We start from the raw sequence: 18,477 nt of genomic DNA, 5'->3' as shown, positions 1-18,477 counted from the left end.
CTACTCAGTGCACTCGTTCCTCGCATCCCTGTAACTCATCTGCACGGAGTAGGTTCCGTGTATTTCATTACGTTTATTTCATCGATACCCCGTAAGTACTTTGCATATCTGGATCTTGTCCCCTCTATTTACCTTTTCAATTTACATTAAGTAACCTCGCCTATCCTATCTCACACTTCTCAATTCAGAGACCAATCTTGCATCAAACCTATATATATACTTTCTCAACCATATTTGGTGTCTTTTAAGGTCGGGGCTAGACACTTGACATTCTATACTCTTGACTAATCGGACAGGGGCCTTTACAAAGCATCCCCGCGTCAAGGTTCCTGAAGGCTGTCCTGATGGTTGGTAGCTTAGCATGTACTGCTATCTTGTATGTGCGCGCGCGCACATACAAGTAGCTTCAGTTATATTTTTAGAGATCACTTTTTCTCTTTGGCCTTGATTAAACACCTCCCCTGACCTGGAGGCCTGGTCAGGGACCGGGCCCCAAAATCAACGCAAGGTAACCTTCTTAATCCTCTTTTCATCTTCATGATCTCACTTTTCTGGAAAGAAGTCGAGCAAGTTGTCTGACCATCCCTGATACAGTCTTCAGGAAGGCCCCTTGCAGTCCCTTACTCAGATTCTTGTATCTGCAATATCAACAAACATTTACAAGTCTAATTCATTAATTGTCTTTCGTACACTAGGGTACTGATCCTTGCGGGAACACGGGAACACCGTAAAATATATTGACAAGCGATGAGTCACAATAACGTGGCTAAAGTATGCTAACCAGACCACACACTTGAAGGTGAAGGGACGCCGACGTTTCGGTCCGTCCTGGACCAATCACAATCGACTTGAGAATGGTCCAGGACGGACCGAAACGTCGTCGTCCCTTCACCTTCTAGTGTGGTCTGGTCGACAGGAAGGGTGTGGGGGACGGGGCACGTAAACACTGGTCTTGAGTGTCGCGGGGCAGTGCCCACTGAGGGCAGGCGGAAGATGCAGGTAAATGTGGTCGTGGGAGGTGGTAGCATCCTGAGGGTGGTGGTGTATGGTGTGCGTGTGGATGTTGTGTGGGGAAGGAGAGGGGGGTGGGGGTGGCGGACAGCATCCAGACAGTGGTCTCCAGATGTGTGGTGGAGGTCGGGAGGGTGTAGGTGTATGACTCAACAGGTGAGAGAGCGGCGCGAGTTGGAGGCGTGCGTACGGTATAGTCCGAGAGGCTCTTGGTGGTAGTGGCAGTGGTGCCGCAGTCACCAGCGATGCACCAGCACCTTGCCCGCCGCTGCTGCCGCCGCCCCATGCGGGAAGTGTATGTGCGTGCGTGTAGGCGCGTGCGGGGCCAGCGTGTGTCCCGGTGGCGGTGTGAGCGACCGGCCCAGTGTCGCCACGCTGTCTGCACCCCCCACCACCTTCCTACCTGGCTCGTGCACTCACACAAACGTTTGGCGCTGCCTGACCCTCCCCATCACCACGTGCAACGCTAAACACACCACTCCGCCTGACCATAACCCATCTAGCCACTTTTGACCTCATATTACCTCGCCTTTCACCAATCTTACTATCATGGCAAGCAACATTAATTAAAGGAACAGCATCATTACGCAAGCGGCAGTGCAACCAGACTCTCTCCCTCACCTATGCATGGTGTCCGTCGGCTGTGTCTACATTACATGTTCGCTATTAGACAACCTCCCCCCCGTACCCTAAACTACCACTACCAACTGCTCACCACGGTGAACCATCGCCTAACAAACCATATCTACCCCCCCCCCCTCCCTTTTTTAATTAACACATTTAGGTACATCTGTATTTGTACAGCTGCCCTAGACTATATGATGGGGAATACGGTGTGTGTCAAGAACTAGCTATGTGATGCTAAACATCCCCATCATACAGGATGGTTAGTCATAGAGGGCCATGTGTGTCAGCACTGGCACACACTGGATACATTATCATCACCAAGAACACGAGAGTGCACAAGGTAGCAGTGATACTAAACTGTCCCCCATCTCGCAGGATGGTTTATCATACAGAGGGTGTATCATCAGTGGTCTCCCCTGGCAACATCACCCAGTAACTCCTTGCTCTGATTCTCAACATGGGGTACGCGTGAACATCTTATGGAGTACACGGCCAGGGTACTGAAGATCACTCTCTTCAATCTATGTAGCTCCGTAAACTCTATCGTGTGGGCTCCGCAGAGGTCACGACCTCTCCGTAGGGTGCAGTCCCACCTCCACAGATCTCCAGTATCAGCTATTGATACTGGTAATGGCTCAAAAGGGCCACCACTTACGGGCTATTCATGCCCGTACCACCTTTTGGGTGGCTTAATCTTCATCCATCAATCGTGTAGGCTCCGTCTCCCGCAATGGAATATGAGCTTATGCCGGTTCAAGAGCTCAGCACTCCGTTCAATTATAAGTTTCTAACCTATTACAATGAGACATCTTGACCACAGAACACATTAGCGGTCACTTGCACTGCCTAAACATTTCTCCCCACCTACAGTTCAGTTTCGTATGCAAACCTTACGTCCTTTGATTTACTGAAAGGCTCGCTAATGTTCACCTTATTGTGATGGAATCCTGTGATTTGAAGATCCTCATAATCCACCTTATCATTTTCCTGACTGATGCTGCATTTGCTAGGTTAATGCTGATTTTGGATTAACACACGATAACATGAACTGTGAATATATCCACAAGGGCCGTGATGAGGGTTCGAACTTACATCCAGGATGACGTCAGATCCCACAACCCTTGTGGATTTATTCATTTGATACATCACACTATTGTGATTTCCGTGTGTAATGAAGATGTGATTTGTATTTTTGTCATGAAGATGAACAAGTAGTTGTACAAAGCATTGGAATAGAGAGCTTTTCAATACGCTCAAACCTAATTTTTGTACTAACAGCACATTAATAATGAGCTGTTAGTATAACCAGTCTATAGTTTCATTTACATTTTGCTTCCTCGCTTATGGAGGAAGAGCTATATCCGATGCAAGTGCTTCTCTTATCACCCAAAACCTCAAAGCTATTTCTCCATGTGCTTGTGCTACTGGTGCTTTGGCTTTCTCTATAAATATATAGAGAAATATAAATATATATTCTCTATAAAGTTCCTGGAGTCAGGAACCAGGACCAAATGCATGAACATGCTGTCAATTATCATTTAGGGTCTGCTGTGCAGGCGATGAGACACAATAATGTGGCTAAAGTATGTTGACCAGACCACACACTAGAAGGTGAAGGGACGACGACGTTTCGGTCCGTCCTGGACCATTCTCAAGTCGATTGTGTCAAGTCGAAACGTCGTCGTCCCTTCACCTTCTAGTGTGTGGTCTGGTCAACAGGGTCTGCTGTGTTAATATCCATTATGTTGTGGATATCTTTTATGAAGCTGCTGCCCGGATCTCAACTTTCATGTTGTTTATTGAGGTGATAAACACCTTAATAAACCCTGTGCTATTTTTCAGGCTTGGTATTTTCTTTGATAATTACTTACTACAAGAGTTCACTAATTTCATTGGTGTCCTGTGTATGAATTTTCTATTTGTATGTACAGGTACAATAGTGGGAGTTCTTTATTTTTATCTTGTGGGTGTGAAAAGTACTTCCGGAACCAATGAGCTACTTTATCTAGTAAAGTAATTTATAAGTACCTCGAACAATGCGTTTAACTTCAAGATGGTTGGCAAGATTCCAAGACATTTTTTTTTTACTTTTCATCAGGCTGCCTAGAAAAATAAACTATTGGAGGGAGTAATATCTAATTTTCCCACAATTTTCCCTTCATCAAAACCTTCAACAGCATTTTTTCAATAAATTTCATAAAATGTTATTATCAATGACTTGCACATTTCCCCTAGGAACATAAACAGGATATTAATACCCCATACCAAGAATTGTTCAGGGGTGGAAGCACGGAGACAGTCATGCCATACACAGACATGCTCCTAAACATTTACACAGTGAAGATGGTGCAGGTACCCATCTGCCTTGGTTATATAAACATACAAGATACCAGTTCAGAATGAGGCTAACAGACCTGTGCTTGATTGACCTTTGTTGTACCTGAACCTCCAGTGAGCCATGAGCACACTTTGTCCCAATTGGACGAGGCTTTGTGCTTTCAGGCTCTTACAACCTCACCTATATAAACCTTATTTTTCAGCTTCTGCAATAGTAATGTGTTCCTTACATCAGACACTACTGACTCTCTACATCTGTTGCCTCAACATACTGTCCCAATTAGCATTGCAATGACTCGATACTCGTCTCAGTTTCTGAACACATTAACAAATCGCACTTTCCAATGACACGGAATCTTCCAATCAGTGATGCTATTCCATGTTTTCAACCCATGCCATCTGCTGCACACACACTTGAACCAACACGATCATTACAACAAGCTCATGTTTTGGGTACCTATATTATGTGTGACACAAATCCATGGCCACCCATCCACTTGTCGGTACACCAAGCGCATCATGAAGAATGTCCGCCAAATCAAGACACTGCACAGACACTCAGAGCAGAAGATGCAAAAGTCCAATGAAAATTATGGAACCTATATGTATACAAAAGACCTAGTGTCTGATAATCCTTTACCAGTTTCTGCATTTAGCATGGAAATGTACTGTAGTTTCTATCTACATCCTTATATACTAACTTATCTTAACTATTGCACATTACATACTTAACACACACACACTCTACAGTTGTAGAACTTACCTTGTATATGAATTCAAGGTTGGAGAACATGCATGATGCAGATGCATGCTATGGAGTGCTAGTGAACACATCTGATGCCCATGTTTAAAATTGAAAAACTTACCTTACATGGACATTTTGGAAAGATAACTTTACCTAATAATTCATTAAAATCAACAGAAATTCATTACTGTTTTGTACATAATTTCAATACAGTAATTATTTAGTATTCGAGTGGTATTCTTGTGCGATACTGTATTACATCGATCATCTTTGAAGGATGATTATGTTGAAACACACACCACAATTCATTTTTCATGTTAATATCACTATTCCGTTAAATTTGTGCATGTCATTAAGTTTTCCCAAGTATCTTATGTAATGTGCATTACGGTACAACCTCGATTCAACAAAATGTACGGGACCAATCTCCAATTCGTTGCAACCAGAGATACCTCAATGTTGCATTTCTCACACCCTATGGTCTTTCACTTAGAAGAATTGTAATTTCAACCAATAATATAATAGACAACTACCAAATGAACATGTCTGCAAATATTTTAGCCACATCTAACTTATTTCTCACGTCTCCGGCCTCAAAACTCATTTTCAAATGGTAGCAGAGCCATATCTTGAGGTTATCTTGAGATGATTTCGGGGCTTTTAGTGTCCCCGCGGCCCGGTCTTCGACCAGGCCTCCACCCCCAGGAAGCAGCCCGTTACAGCTAACTAACTCCCAGGTACCTATTTACTGCTAGGTAACAGGGGCATTCAGGGTGAAAGAAACTTTGCCCATTTGTTTCTGAGTGCCATACCCGAGTGAACAAAAATCTTGCCGTACTATATATACTACAGACTGTACTACCGGTAGGAGGGGTCTAGGTAGTACAGTCGGGTTCGTTCTCTACTCACAATCAAGAATTATGGGTTCGAATCCCGAGTTGGACAGAAATGGTTGGGTGCATTTCGAATCACCTAATGTCCCTAGCTACCTAGGTACCTAGGTAGGTACCCAGGAGTTAGTTAGCTTGTTGTGGGGTTGCATCCTGGAGAGGTCAAGTAATTCATCCCTAGGGGGTACATCAATATAAGCCTTGTATATAAATATACTCTGGCTGCCTGTCCCCCAACAGTGAATTAAATTAAATTTCCATGCTCTATAGGCTGATTTCACAGACCGAAAACTTAAATTCAAATGTCATATGAAGGACAATGACCAATGGTACCTGTCTCAAAAATCTCCAAATTAAAATAATCAAAGAATTTGGTTTTAAATAAGCTTAATGGCTTTCCCAATGCCCCTTACTAGTTCTGTTGTAAGAAATAGTATTACTTTACTATTTCTTACAACAGTAAATACTATTAAAATAGTATTTACCTTACTATTTCTGTTGTAATGTTGTGAATATCTACAAAAATCATTATAAACATGACTAGATGCATATGAAGTAACAATTCGCCCCCACCCAAAAAAAATCCAAAATACCAAACAAAAAATTCCAAAATGCCCAACAAAAGATTCCAAAATGTCCAACAAAAAATTCCAAAATGTCCAACAAAAAATTCCAAAATGTCCAACAAAAAATTCCAAAATGTCCCCTCCCCAAAATATGAAATACTGTACCAAACACAAATTCCAAAATACAAAACCAAAAAATTCCAGAACACCTAACAAAAAATTTCAAGATGACCAATAAAAAATATTCAAATGCCCAACCAAAAATTAATAAACAACCAACAAAAACATTCAAAATGCCCATTCGCAGATTTGCCGAATCGAGGTTCCACTGTAGTTAACACTTGAAACATTACTTCTCATTATTTTATGTTTTCAACACTTCTTCCCTCTCACTACAGCCAAACTAAAATTATTAACTTTGTTTTCTCCATTGGAAAGAAATGCTTTACAATAAAGAAAGTCATTTCCTTCATGCACACCAGGAAATTTACCTAGTTTAGGGTGAATAGTTTGAGGGTTAAGTGGTTCTGTATATTAAATGTATATTGAAATGTTTTCAATATACAGTTAATGGAAATACAGTATATCTTCAGATCTTCTTCAGATGATTTCGGGACTTTAGTGTCCCCGCGGCCCGGTCCTCGACCAGGCCTCCACCCCCAGGAAGCAGCCCGTGACAGCTGACTAACACCCAGGTACCTATTTTACTGCTAGGTAACAGGGGCATAGGGTGAAAGAAACTCTGCCCATTGTTTCTCGCCGGCGCCTGGGATCGAACCCGGGACCACAGGATCACAAGTCCAGTGTGCTGTCCGCTCGGCCGACCGGCTCCCTCCGACCAGTATGCATTAGATTTGGCAAGGTATCTAATTGCATTACTAATTTTTCATATACAGGTATTTAAGTTTGCACAAAATCACTCTGCACAAGATTTTCCCAGAAAGTATCACACTAAAATCTAATTCCTCATCCTTCACTAATTAAACCTCTCCTCAATAATTTTCAAATGCAATAAGTAAGGCAACTCCAGTTTTTAAGGTAAAAGAAGTGTTTATTCTACATTCTTTATAGTTGTTATATATATACGAACATTTTTTTTTATTCGGCGGGAACCTATTTCACGGTTTGTCTATTATGTCTATTGGAAATCATGGTTTGAGTACAAACTGATTGTCCTATGGTGGGAAATTAAAAAATACATCCCACATTGCTAGATGGAGATCCTGAATACAATTTGTATTATAATACTGTATTTCTATTATAATTATAAACAAAAAATTATATATTGTATAATATACAATGAAGTGTTTTATCATTTGCTAAAAGGAAACTTCCATAAATGTGATACTGTACTTTTGCAACGTTTACCTAAACTAAGAATATTTCAACAATTTCTTGGGTGTTTATATTCAGCCCATTGTCTCAAGCTATCATGCCACTAAACTGGTGTACTAAATAGACCAAACCTAATCTAACCAAGACCCCACAAACAGAAAATGGGACATCCCGTCAATTTGTTGAGCTGCTATGCTTTTTAGTACATAAGGTTTTGGCAATAGAGGATTTACATGTCAAAATGTGATGTACTATTCAAGAGGACAGGTTGTTACATTTGTATGTTCATTTTATTCTTCTTTACAGAACATAATTACAGTACATATACACCATTTGTATTATCAACAGGCTTTTAGTCCTTGTTTTGTTTGCTTCTCTTGGCCCATCTATATTGAGCCTGTCTCTCTTGAGACTGATGTGATCAAATTATCACTCGTTTTCAAGAGAATGGGATAGTTCTCTTTAAACGCAATATAAACAAGGTATCTATAGGATCCAACTGCCTTTATATTCACTTCAATACTTATGAGGTTCTCCCCTTATAACTCACCTGAATGGGAAGCATATGAATTATTTATAACATTCATCTATGTTTGCAAATTGCAAGAAACCTGCTTACTCTACTCCTTCGAAGAGCTCCTGCATTTACTGCCAAATGTCTTCAGTAAATTACTTACCTTATGTAAATATGTTTGAGGGCAGTAGCAGAGTTTACGCAACCTGCTGGTAGACGAAAGTCCTCAAGGATATCCTCCCACTCACAACGAGCATTGACCTGTTTATAATAAAATGTGAAACGATTAAAGAAAATTCTAAATTTAAAGCAAAATTATATAATGATCAAAAACATAATTAGCCCTTATATATTGCATGCAGGAAATATAAACTGCCATTCCTTCATATCAGGAGCTTTCAAGGACCCTACCTGCCAACCACCGCTGACCACCGAACAAACCTTTTGCTATAAGACAAATAAAAAATAAATATTGAACAAATTTGAAGAAAGAAAATGTCATAAAGGTTTGTGAAGTGTATGTAAGGTAGGCTGCTCCATTATTTAAAACATCGAATATCATATTGATGTTTTTCAGTGGTGAAACGGATTAATTTGATTACCATTAATGTCAATGGGGACATTCGTTTTGTATGACGTCCATTTCACATGACGACAACGGCACCGGAACGGATTAAATTCGTTATTCGATGTACCACTGTACTGTATTGACTAGTAAGGAATTCATAAAAAAAAATTAAATATTCCCAAACTTAATATAGCATACACATGTACTATATTAGGTCTCAGATATCGTGTATTAGGCCTAAGAAGGTTAGGTTAGTTTAGTTCATCTTTCAACGTGTGTAAAAAATAGTTTTCTGGTGTATCCAACTCAATAGTGCCGATTTCTGCTTTCTAATTTCGTTGTATGTCGGATATATATACAGTACTATGATCACTCATCATTACTATAAGTACTACCAAAACAGGAGGATGGGCTGAATACACTGAGATAGTGGATTCCTCAGTGTACTGTATATATATAGTGATTTGCAACCATTACAAGACAAAGACTATGAAGCAAATGTGCAACTATAACAGTTACTGAATATATCTTGGTGTGTTGCCAGTAAAGGAGCTAATGAGTGACTGTGCCACAATGCCAACATTATAGTAAGGCTGCAGGAGAGATGGCGTAATGTGGCATCACCTATAAACAATTATCATAAGCGTCGCATCACCTATGACCATAATCATCAAAAGCGTCGCATCACCTATGACCATAAAAAATGGATTATAAACACAATCCATTTTTATATCACCTAATAATAAAGACACGTCATTTCTCAAAACCACCCATTTAACTCGCATGTTCAGGTCTACCACAGGTTGGACTAACTCCTCAAGTCCTTCATAATCTGCTGATCTTGTGCATTTGCCTGTTATTATCTAACTTTAGTTACAGGAGGAGAGCTATACCTATGGTGTCCTATCTTCCCTATAATTTCTGTTATATAACAACCCCAAAACTAGAAGATGTTTTTTGGCATCCACCACCACCTCACTTAAATTTTTCCATCTTTATCTATTCCATCATCTCCATTCCATTCCATTCTATGAAAAAAAGGCTTTAAATGTAATGAAATGTTTCCGGTAACACAGTGACTCCTTAAAGCCATCCCACTGAGATGGCGTCCCACTGTTGGGTAACGTGAGTTGATGGCGTTCAGTTTGGACTAACGGGAACCTCACCTTAGTCCAACCTCACGGAGGTGTAGGGAAAAAGAGAATCCACCACCTTACTAGAAAAGCATCCAGAAAGTCAGAAGTTTAACAAACAACTGCAAGATTCATGGAAACCAAAGCCTCAAAACCACCACTCTAAAAATGATCCAAATAAAACAATCTGTTCACTTAAATCTTGAACTCTACAGTATTGCCATCACAAGGTGGCCCAGGCCCCAACCCACAGCTGCCTTCCCTGAATCAGTTCAGGAGCTAATGAACAACCCCCAAACAAACCTGGAAGGGGTTCTACAGAAAGAGGCATTTCATTACATTCAATGCTGGGTTTCTAGGGGAAGCCCCTTGGTGGCTCTCCAAAGCTTAATGGAGATAAGATATGGAGATATGGAGAAAGAACAGATACAATTTATAAGGGACAAAAGGTGATAGATACCAAGACAAAGAAGAGTCCCCCAACTGGGAAACAAGAGCCTAGAGGATTTTTCAAACTGCAGGTCTCGACCCATTAGTGGGTCACAAAATAAATAACTGTGTCAACAGAAAAATTCATAAAACAATAAGCAAGCGAGAGCGACAACCTCATCTGTACTAATTACTCAACACCAATTTTCAAGACTGATGGTATGCTTGTTTTAAGATTAATGCTGAATTACTGCATCTTTGTAGTTTATTTGCATTGAAGATTGATTTTGAACAATTAAATGTGTCATCATTTTGGATTAAGGTTGAAGGAGAATTTCCACTTATAAATATCTTAAAACTTTTACTACTACATTTTTGTGTGAAGTAAGATTTTTCACATTAACTCAATTAAAAACAGACAGGAACAAGTTCAATGGACACTGCACCAGATATGCATGTAGCATTGTCTTCCTGTGTTCCAAATTGGAACAAATTTCAGTTCCAAATCAACTGTAATGATAAATAAAAATTTGGCAGGATATTCAGACGACTCAAAATTGCCACAAGACGATTGATTTAAGTTTTAAAAGATGTATTAGGATGAGGTAGAAAAATTGCTCAAAGGGCTAGGAAAAAACAAAGCAGTTGGGCCAGATGGAGTCTTGCTTGTGTTCCGAGGGAATGCGCACCTAAGTTCAGCATTTCACTACAATTAATTTTTCAGGAATCTTTACATACAGGAAGCCTAGGAGATACAGTACAGTATATGGAAAAAGATAAAATACAATTCCAATGGACAGAATAGGTAGCACTGTTATACTTAGTAGACATTGTTCACTAATTTTAAGAGGGCAAAATTTGAATATGTAGCAGTTGTATGGTGCCCATATCTCAAATAGAACATTAATTTTTAATTGGAAAAGATGCACAGACATGCTTCTAAATGACTTCCAGAACTGAAAAACAAAGATACTGTACAGTATATACAAGAGGTATTAAATATGCCAAAGCTAGAAGATAGAAGAAAACAGTCTCTATGTCACTACATACAAAATAGTAATAGGCATCGATAAAATAGACGAGGAATTCTTTAAACCTGCAACTTCAGGAACAAGAGGTCATAGATTCAAGCTAAGGAAACAAAGGTGCTACAAAAATTAGAAAGTTCTATTTTGCATATCAAGTTGTAGATAGTTAAAACAACCTAAATGATAACTGGTTGATGCCCGAACTGTCAGTAGTTTCAAACGTCATATGACAAAGCATACTGGGAAGACAAAACACCACGAGCGTAGCTCTCATCCTGTAACTACACTTGGGTAATTACGCACACACATGGGAATCGTGTAAAATTGATAGGTTAGAATTCCGAGACCTGAAACTTCAAGAACAAGAGGTCGTAGATTTAAACTATGTGCTCCATACCCTGTACTTGCCAAACAAAGCTGCTGAAGAAATACAAGAAAATTCACTTTCACAAACAGAGTGGTAGATGGTTGGAACAAGTTAGGTGAGGTGGCGGTGGAGGTAAAAACCATCAGTAATTTCAAAGCATTACATGACAATGAGTGTTGGGAAGACGGGACATCACGAGCGTAGCTCTCATCCTGTAACTACACTTAGGTAATTACACACAGTGGTAGATGGTTGGAACAAGTTAAGTGAGAAAGTGGTGGAAGCCACTTTCTCACAGGCTACTGTGTGGAAGCCACACAGTAGCCCAAGGGGCTACTCAGTTTGGAGATGACAGGAAAACTATAAAGGGGGGAGGAGTGGCTGTGCTGGTGAAAGAACACCTGAAGGTAAGAGAGATTGTAATTGAAAACCCTCGAAAAGTTGACATAATGGCATTGCAGATCAGGAATCGGGATTACAAACTAATAATCGTAAATGCCTACAGCCCACCAGCAAGCAACACATGGACAAAGGAGGAACTGGATGACAAATGAAAGGGCCTCATAATGGTCACAGGAGAGTGTTATAGTAAAAACAGATAAAGATAAATCTCAATCGCTGGTACTGAGGGACTTCAACTTTAAGGCAATAGACTGGGAGACCTACGGAACAAGAACAGAGAACATTTGCACAGGCAGATTTATAAACCTCATTCTGGAGACCTTCATGTATCAACACGTCAAGAAGGCCTCAAGAACGAGGGCAGGAGATGGTTCTGTCAGTACTGGATCTAATATTCACCAGGAAAGAACATATTTGACATCCAGTACCTTCCTCCCTTGAGAAAGAGTGATCATGTCCTGTTGGATATTAAATATGTTTTGCGATATAATCTAGAAGAGAATGTGGACAGAATGAAGACAAGAAAATGAGTTCAATATAGAAATAGGGCTAACCCACAAACATACCAGCACTACAAGCAAGAAACAATTACACAACAGTGAGGAGAGGCAGAAAGAAACTTTGAGAAAGATAGCAGACAAATGTAAAACTGATCCAGGCCTTTTCTATAAATTAATTCAAAGCAAGCTGCATGTAAAGGATAAAATCCAGAGATTGAGAATGGGGTATAGGACTAATGAGAATGAAAAAGAAATGTGTGAAATGCTAAATGAACAGTTCCAAAGTGTATTTGAACAAAATGAGGATTTCATAGAACTGGACCCAATACCAATTCCAGAGCAGGCCATAGAATACATAGAGGTATCTCAAGACAAAGTGGAAAAAATTACTCAAGGGGCAAGGAAGAAATAAAGCAGTTGGACCTGATGGAGTTTCATCTTGGGTGCTGCGAGAATGTGCAACCAAGCTGAGCATTCCACTCCAATTAATATTCCAGATATCCTTGTGCACAGGAATCTTAGCAGATACAGTACAGTATATGGAAAAAGGCAAACATAGTACCAATCTATAAAATTGGTAGTCGAGAGGAACCTCTAAATTATAGACCCTTATCATTAACAAGCATGGTAGTCCAAACACTAGAAACAATAGTTAAAGCCAAATGCGTTGAACATCTATAGAGCAATGACATAACGAACAAATAGTATGGTTTTAGAACAGGAAGATCCCGTTTAACACATTTACTTAGTTTTTATGATAGAGCCATTGAGATAAAACAGGAAAGAGGTGGTTGGGTTGACAGTCTATCTGGACCTAATAAAGTCTTTTGACAATTATCACAAGAGGCTGTTCTGGAAACTGGAATATGCTGAAGGAGTGACAGGGAGATTTCTGACATAGATGAATAACTGACAGACAGATGAGGGCAGTAATCAAGAGACAGTGTATCATACTGGAGGAGAGTTACTAGCATAGTACCACAGGGTTCAGTTCTTGCACCAGTAATGTTCATTGTCTACATAAACGATCTACCAGAAGAAATATAAAATTATTTGAACATGTTTGCGAATGATGTTAAGATACTGTGGAAGATAGGATTCGTAATGCCCTTCAAATTAATCTAGATAAGTGCTTGGAACATCATGGAATTCAATGTAAATAAATGCTGTGTTATGTAATGTGGATTCAGATAAAATAAACCACACACAATTTATAAATTATGTGGAATAGAATTACAGAACAATAATACTGAACGAGACCTAGTGTTGGTTTTGGATAGTAAGCTGTCGCCAGAGAAACACACACACAACACTGAGAGGAGCGTATGCGTCACTTTCCAACTTTAGACATGCTTTTAATTATACAGATGGTGAAATACTAAAGAAACTGTTCATGACTTTTGAGTCCAAAACTGGAATATGCAGCAGTTGTATGGTGCCCAAATCTCAAGAAACACACAAAGAAACTGGAAAAAGTGCAGCAGCATGCTGCAAAATGGCTTCCAAAACTGAAAAACAAGAGTTACAAGGAGAGACTTCAGACGTTAAACATGCCAAAACTAGAAGAAAGAACAAAAGGCGATATGATCACCACGTACAAAATTCTAACAGTTATCAACCAAATTTACAAGGATGATTCAATATAGGTTCCTTAAATCAGCAACATCATGAACAAGAGGACACAGATTGAAGCTAAGGAAACAAAGGTGCGGAAAAAATGTGAAACTTTTCTTTTGCAAACAGTGGTAGACGGTTGGAACAAGCTACGTGAGAAGGTGGTGGAGGCCAAAACCGGCAGTACTGTAGTTTCAAAGTGTTATACAACAAAGAGTACTGGGAAGACTGGACACGACGAGCATAGCTCTCGCCCTGTAACTACACTTAGGTAATTACCAGTTGATTGATGGTTGAGAGTAAGGATCAAAGAGCCAAAGCTCAACCCCCTCGCAAGCACAATTAGGTGAGTGCACATTTCATATTCATTACACTATATTTCACATTCATTCCACACACTTCACATTTTGCATGTCACATGCATTCCACACTTCACGTTCTACACGTCACATTCCTCACAATTTCATATTCATTCCGCACTCGCCCTCCATATTTATTCTACACCCACACTTCATATTCATTCCACACATTAGTTAATCATTCCACATGCCATATTCATTCCACATGAACATGCCATATTCATTTCACATGAACATGCCATATTCATTTCACATATTCATTTCTTCACATTCATTCCAAACATTAATATTAATTCCATACACATTTCATTCCATGTGCACACTTCATACTCATTCCATGTGCACATTTCATACTCATTCCACGAAAATCTATTTTCATTCGACACACAACCAACTCTATGCACAGAACTACCATTCCACAAATGACTCACATTCATACCATGCTCATTGCAGAGTAAAATCTTTTCATGCTCATTCCACACATTTCACATTCCATGCACATTACATATTCATTACACACATACTCATGCTACACTTCATAATTATTCCATCACCTTCATATCTGTTCGATAATATTAATTTTAAAAAATTTAATATTTCACATACTTCATAAATTCCACTCTTCATTTTCATTCCACTTTCACACAATTTCCTATTTATTCCATACAGACATTTCATAGTTACACACACACACACACATTCAGCAGATTCAGCGGTATGCCACCAGGCTCGTCCCGGAGCTGAGAGGAATGAGCTACGAGGAAAGGCTAAAGGAGCTGAACCTCACATCTCTCGAAAACAGAGGAGTAGGGAGACATGATAACCACCTACAAAATTCTCAGGGGAATTGACAAGGTGGACAAAGACAAACTCTTCAGCACGGGTGGGACACGAACAAGGGGACACAGGTGAAAACTTAGTACCCAGATGAGTCACAGAGACATTAGAGAGAATTTTTTCAGTGTCAGAGTAGTTAATAAATGGAATGCACTAGGAAGTGATGTGGTGGAGGCTGACTCCATACACAGTTTCAAATGTAGAGAGCCCAGTAGGCTCAGGAATCTGTACACCAGTTGATTGTAAGTTGAGAGGCGGGACCAAAGAGCCAAAGCTCAATCCCCGCAAGCACAATTAGGTGATTACACGCAGGAATCATTCAAAGATATCATTCAGAACTTTGTATACCACATATGTCAGACCAATCCTGGAGTATGCGGCTCCAGCATGGAGTCCATATCTAGTCAAGCATAAGACTAAACTGGAAAAGGTTCAAAGGTTTGCCACCAGACTAGTACCCGAGCTGAGAGGTATGAGCTACAAGGAGAGACTACTGTAATTAAACCTCATGTCGTTGGAAGACAAGATTTAGGGGGGACATGATCACCACATACAAGATTCTAAAAGGAGTTGATAGGGTAGATAAAGACAGGCTATTTAACACAAGGGGAACACGCACAAGGGGACACAGGTGGAAACTGAGTGTCCAAACGAGCCACAGAGATATTAGAAAGAACTTTTTTAGTGTCAGAGTGGTTGACAAATGGAATACATTAAGAAGTGATGTGTGTGGAGGCTGACTCCATACACAGTTTCAAGTGTAGATATGATAGACCACAATAGACTTGGAAACCTGTACACCTGTTGATTGACGGTTGAGAGGCGGGACCAAAGAGCCAGAGCTCAACCCCCACAAGCACAATTAGGGGAGTACTGTACACGCATTTCACACTCACATTTCACACTCACATTTCACACACATATTTCACATGCATTCCACACACACTCACATTTCAAACACACATTTCACATGCATTCCACACACACACACATTTCACATAAAATCCACACACACATTTCACATACATTCCACACACACATTTCACATGCATTCCACACACACACACACACATTTCACATACATTCCACACACACATTTCACATACATTCCACACACACATTTCACATACATTCCACACACACACAATTTCACATACATTCCACACACACACACACAATTTCACATTCATTCCACACACACACAATTTCACATTCATTCCACACACACAATTTCACATTCATTCCACACACACATTTCACATACATTCCACACACACATTTCACATACATTCCACACACACATTTCACATACATTCCACACACACACTTCACATACATTCCACACACACACTTCACATACATTCCACACACACACTTCACATACATTCCACACGCACACAATTTCACATACATTCCACACACACACAATTTCACATACATTCCACACACACACAATTTCACATACATTCCACACACACACACAATTTCACATACATTCCACACACACACACACAAGTTCACATACATTCCACACACACAATTTCACATACATTCTCCACACACACAATTTCACATACATTCCACACACACAATTTCACATACATTCCACACACACAATTTCACATACATTTTATCATTTTATTAATTCTGCTAGAATTTACCTACTTAAAATTATCTGTTAGATTAAGGACCTGCCCAAAACGCTGTGCGTACTAGTGGCTTTACAAGATTGTAAATACTATGCTATGTATTCTCACAAACCCAATGTACCTTCTTGTATATATAAATAAATAACATTCCACACACACATTTCACATACATTCCACACATATCTCACATACATTCCGCACACACATTTCACATACATTCCACACGCACAAATTTCACATACAATCCACATGCACACATTTCACAAATTACACACACACACATTTCACATACATTCCACACACACAATTTCACTTGTGTGTGTGGAATGTATGTGAAATGTGTGTATGTGGAATGTATGTGAAATGTGTGCATGTGGAATGTATGTGAAATGTGTGCATGTGGAATGTATGTGAAATGTGTGCATGTGGAATGTATGTGAAATGTTTGCATGTGGAATGAATGTGAAATGTGTGCATGTGGAATGTATGTGAAATGTGTGCATGTGGAATGTATGTGAAATGTGTGCATGTGGAATGTATGTGAAATGTGTGCATGTGGAATGTATGTGAAATGTGTGCATGTGGAATGTATGTGAAATGTGTGCATGTGGAATGTATGTGAAATGTGTGCATGTGGAATGTATGTGAAATATGTGCATGTGGAATGTATGTGAAGTGTGTGTGTGGAATGTATGGGAAATGTATGTGTGTGTGTGGAATGTATGTTAAGTGTGTGTGGAATGTATGTGAAATGTTTGTGTGGAATGTATATGAAATGTGTGTGAAATGTAATTTCACTTACATTTCACACACATTTCATATACATTCCACACAAACATTTCACATACATTCCACACACACTTAACATACATTCCACACACACACATACATTTCCCATACATTCCACATGCACACATTTCACATACATTCCACATGCACACATTTCACATACATTCCACATGCACACATTTCACATACATTCCACATGCAAACATTTCACATACATTCCACATGCAAACATTTCACATACATTCCACATGCACACATTTCACATACATTCCACATGCACACATTTCACATACATTCCACATGCACACATTTCACATACATTCCACATGCACACATTTCACATACATTCCACATGCACACATTTCACATACATTCCACACACAATTTCACATACATCCCACACACAATTTCACATACATTCCACACACAATCACATACATTCCACACACACACACATTCCACACGTACACATACATTCCAACCCCAGAAGGATTTCAGGGTGTGGTTGCATTTTAATATGCAAGTTTTCAGTTGCATATTTGCTTGGGAACACTCAAGTTTTTTTGCACATACAGTGTATATATATATATATATATATTATATACAGGTAGTATGTATATAATACAATATATATATCATATATATATATATATATATATATTAGAACTACATGTATAGCTATATAGTTGATGATTATTATAAGAGCTACAATTAATAATTATTAATATAATAAATAATAACTACATAATGATTGTTATTATTAATTACATATTTTAA

At 39.3% G+C, this 18,477-nt stretch overlaps 1 protein-coding gene across 3 annotated transcripts in view; it reads right to left on the bottom strand.

The window, feature by feature from the left end:
- LOC123769278 (Brahma associated protein 170kD) overlaps positions 1-18,477 on the bottom strand; it is an 82,147-nt gene that overhangs the window by 61,671 nt on the left and 1,999 nt on the right. For all 3 annotated transcript variants that reach the window (XM_045760370.2, XM_045760371.2, XM_045760372.2), the window contains exon 3: positions 8,189-8,286. In XM_045760370.2, coding sequence (XP_045616326.1) covers positions 8,189-8,286 — 98 coding nt within the window. The remainder of the gene's footprint in view (positions 1-8,188; positions 8,287-18,477) is intronic.

This window comes from Procambarus clarkii, chromosome 66 (assembly GCF_040958095.1).
Source record: "Procambarus clarkii isolate CNS0578487 chromosome 66, FALCON_Pclarkii_2.0, whole genome shotgun sequence".
NCBI lineage: Eukaryota > Metazoa > Arthropoda > Malacostraca > Decapoda > Cambaridae > Procambarus > Procambarus clarkii.
Note: the sequence above shows the minus strand (reverse complement) of the source record. Positions and strands in the feature narration are given on the sequence as shown.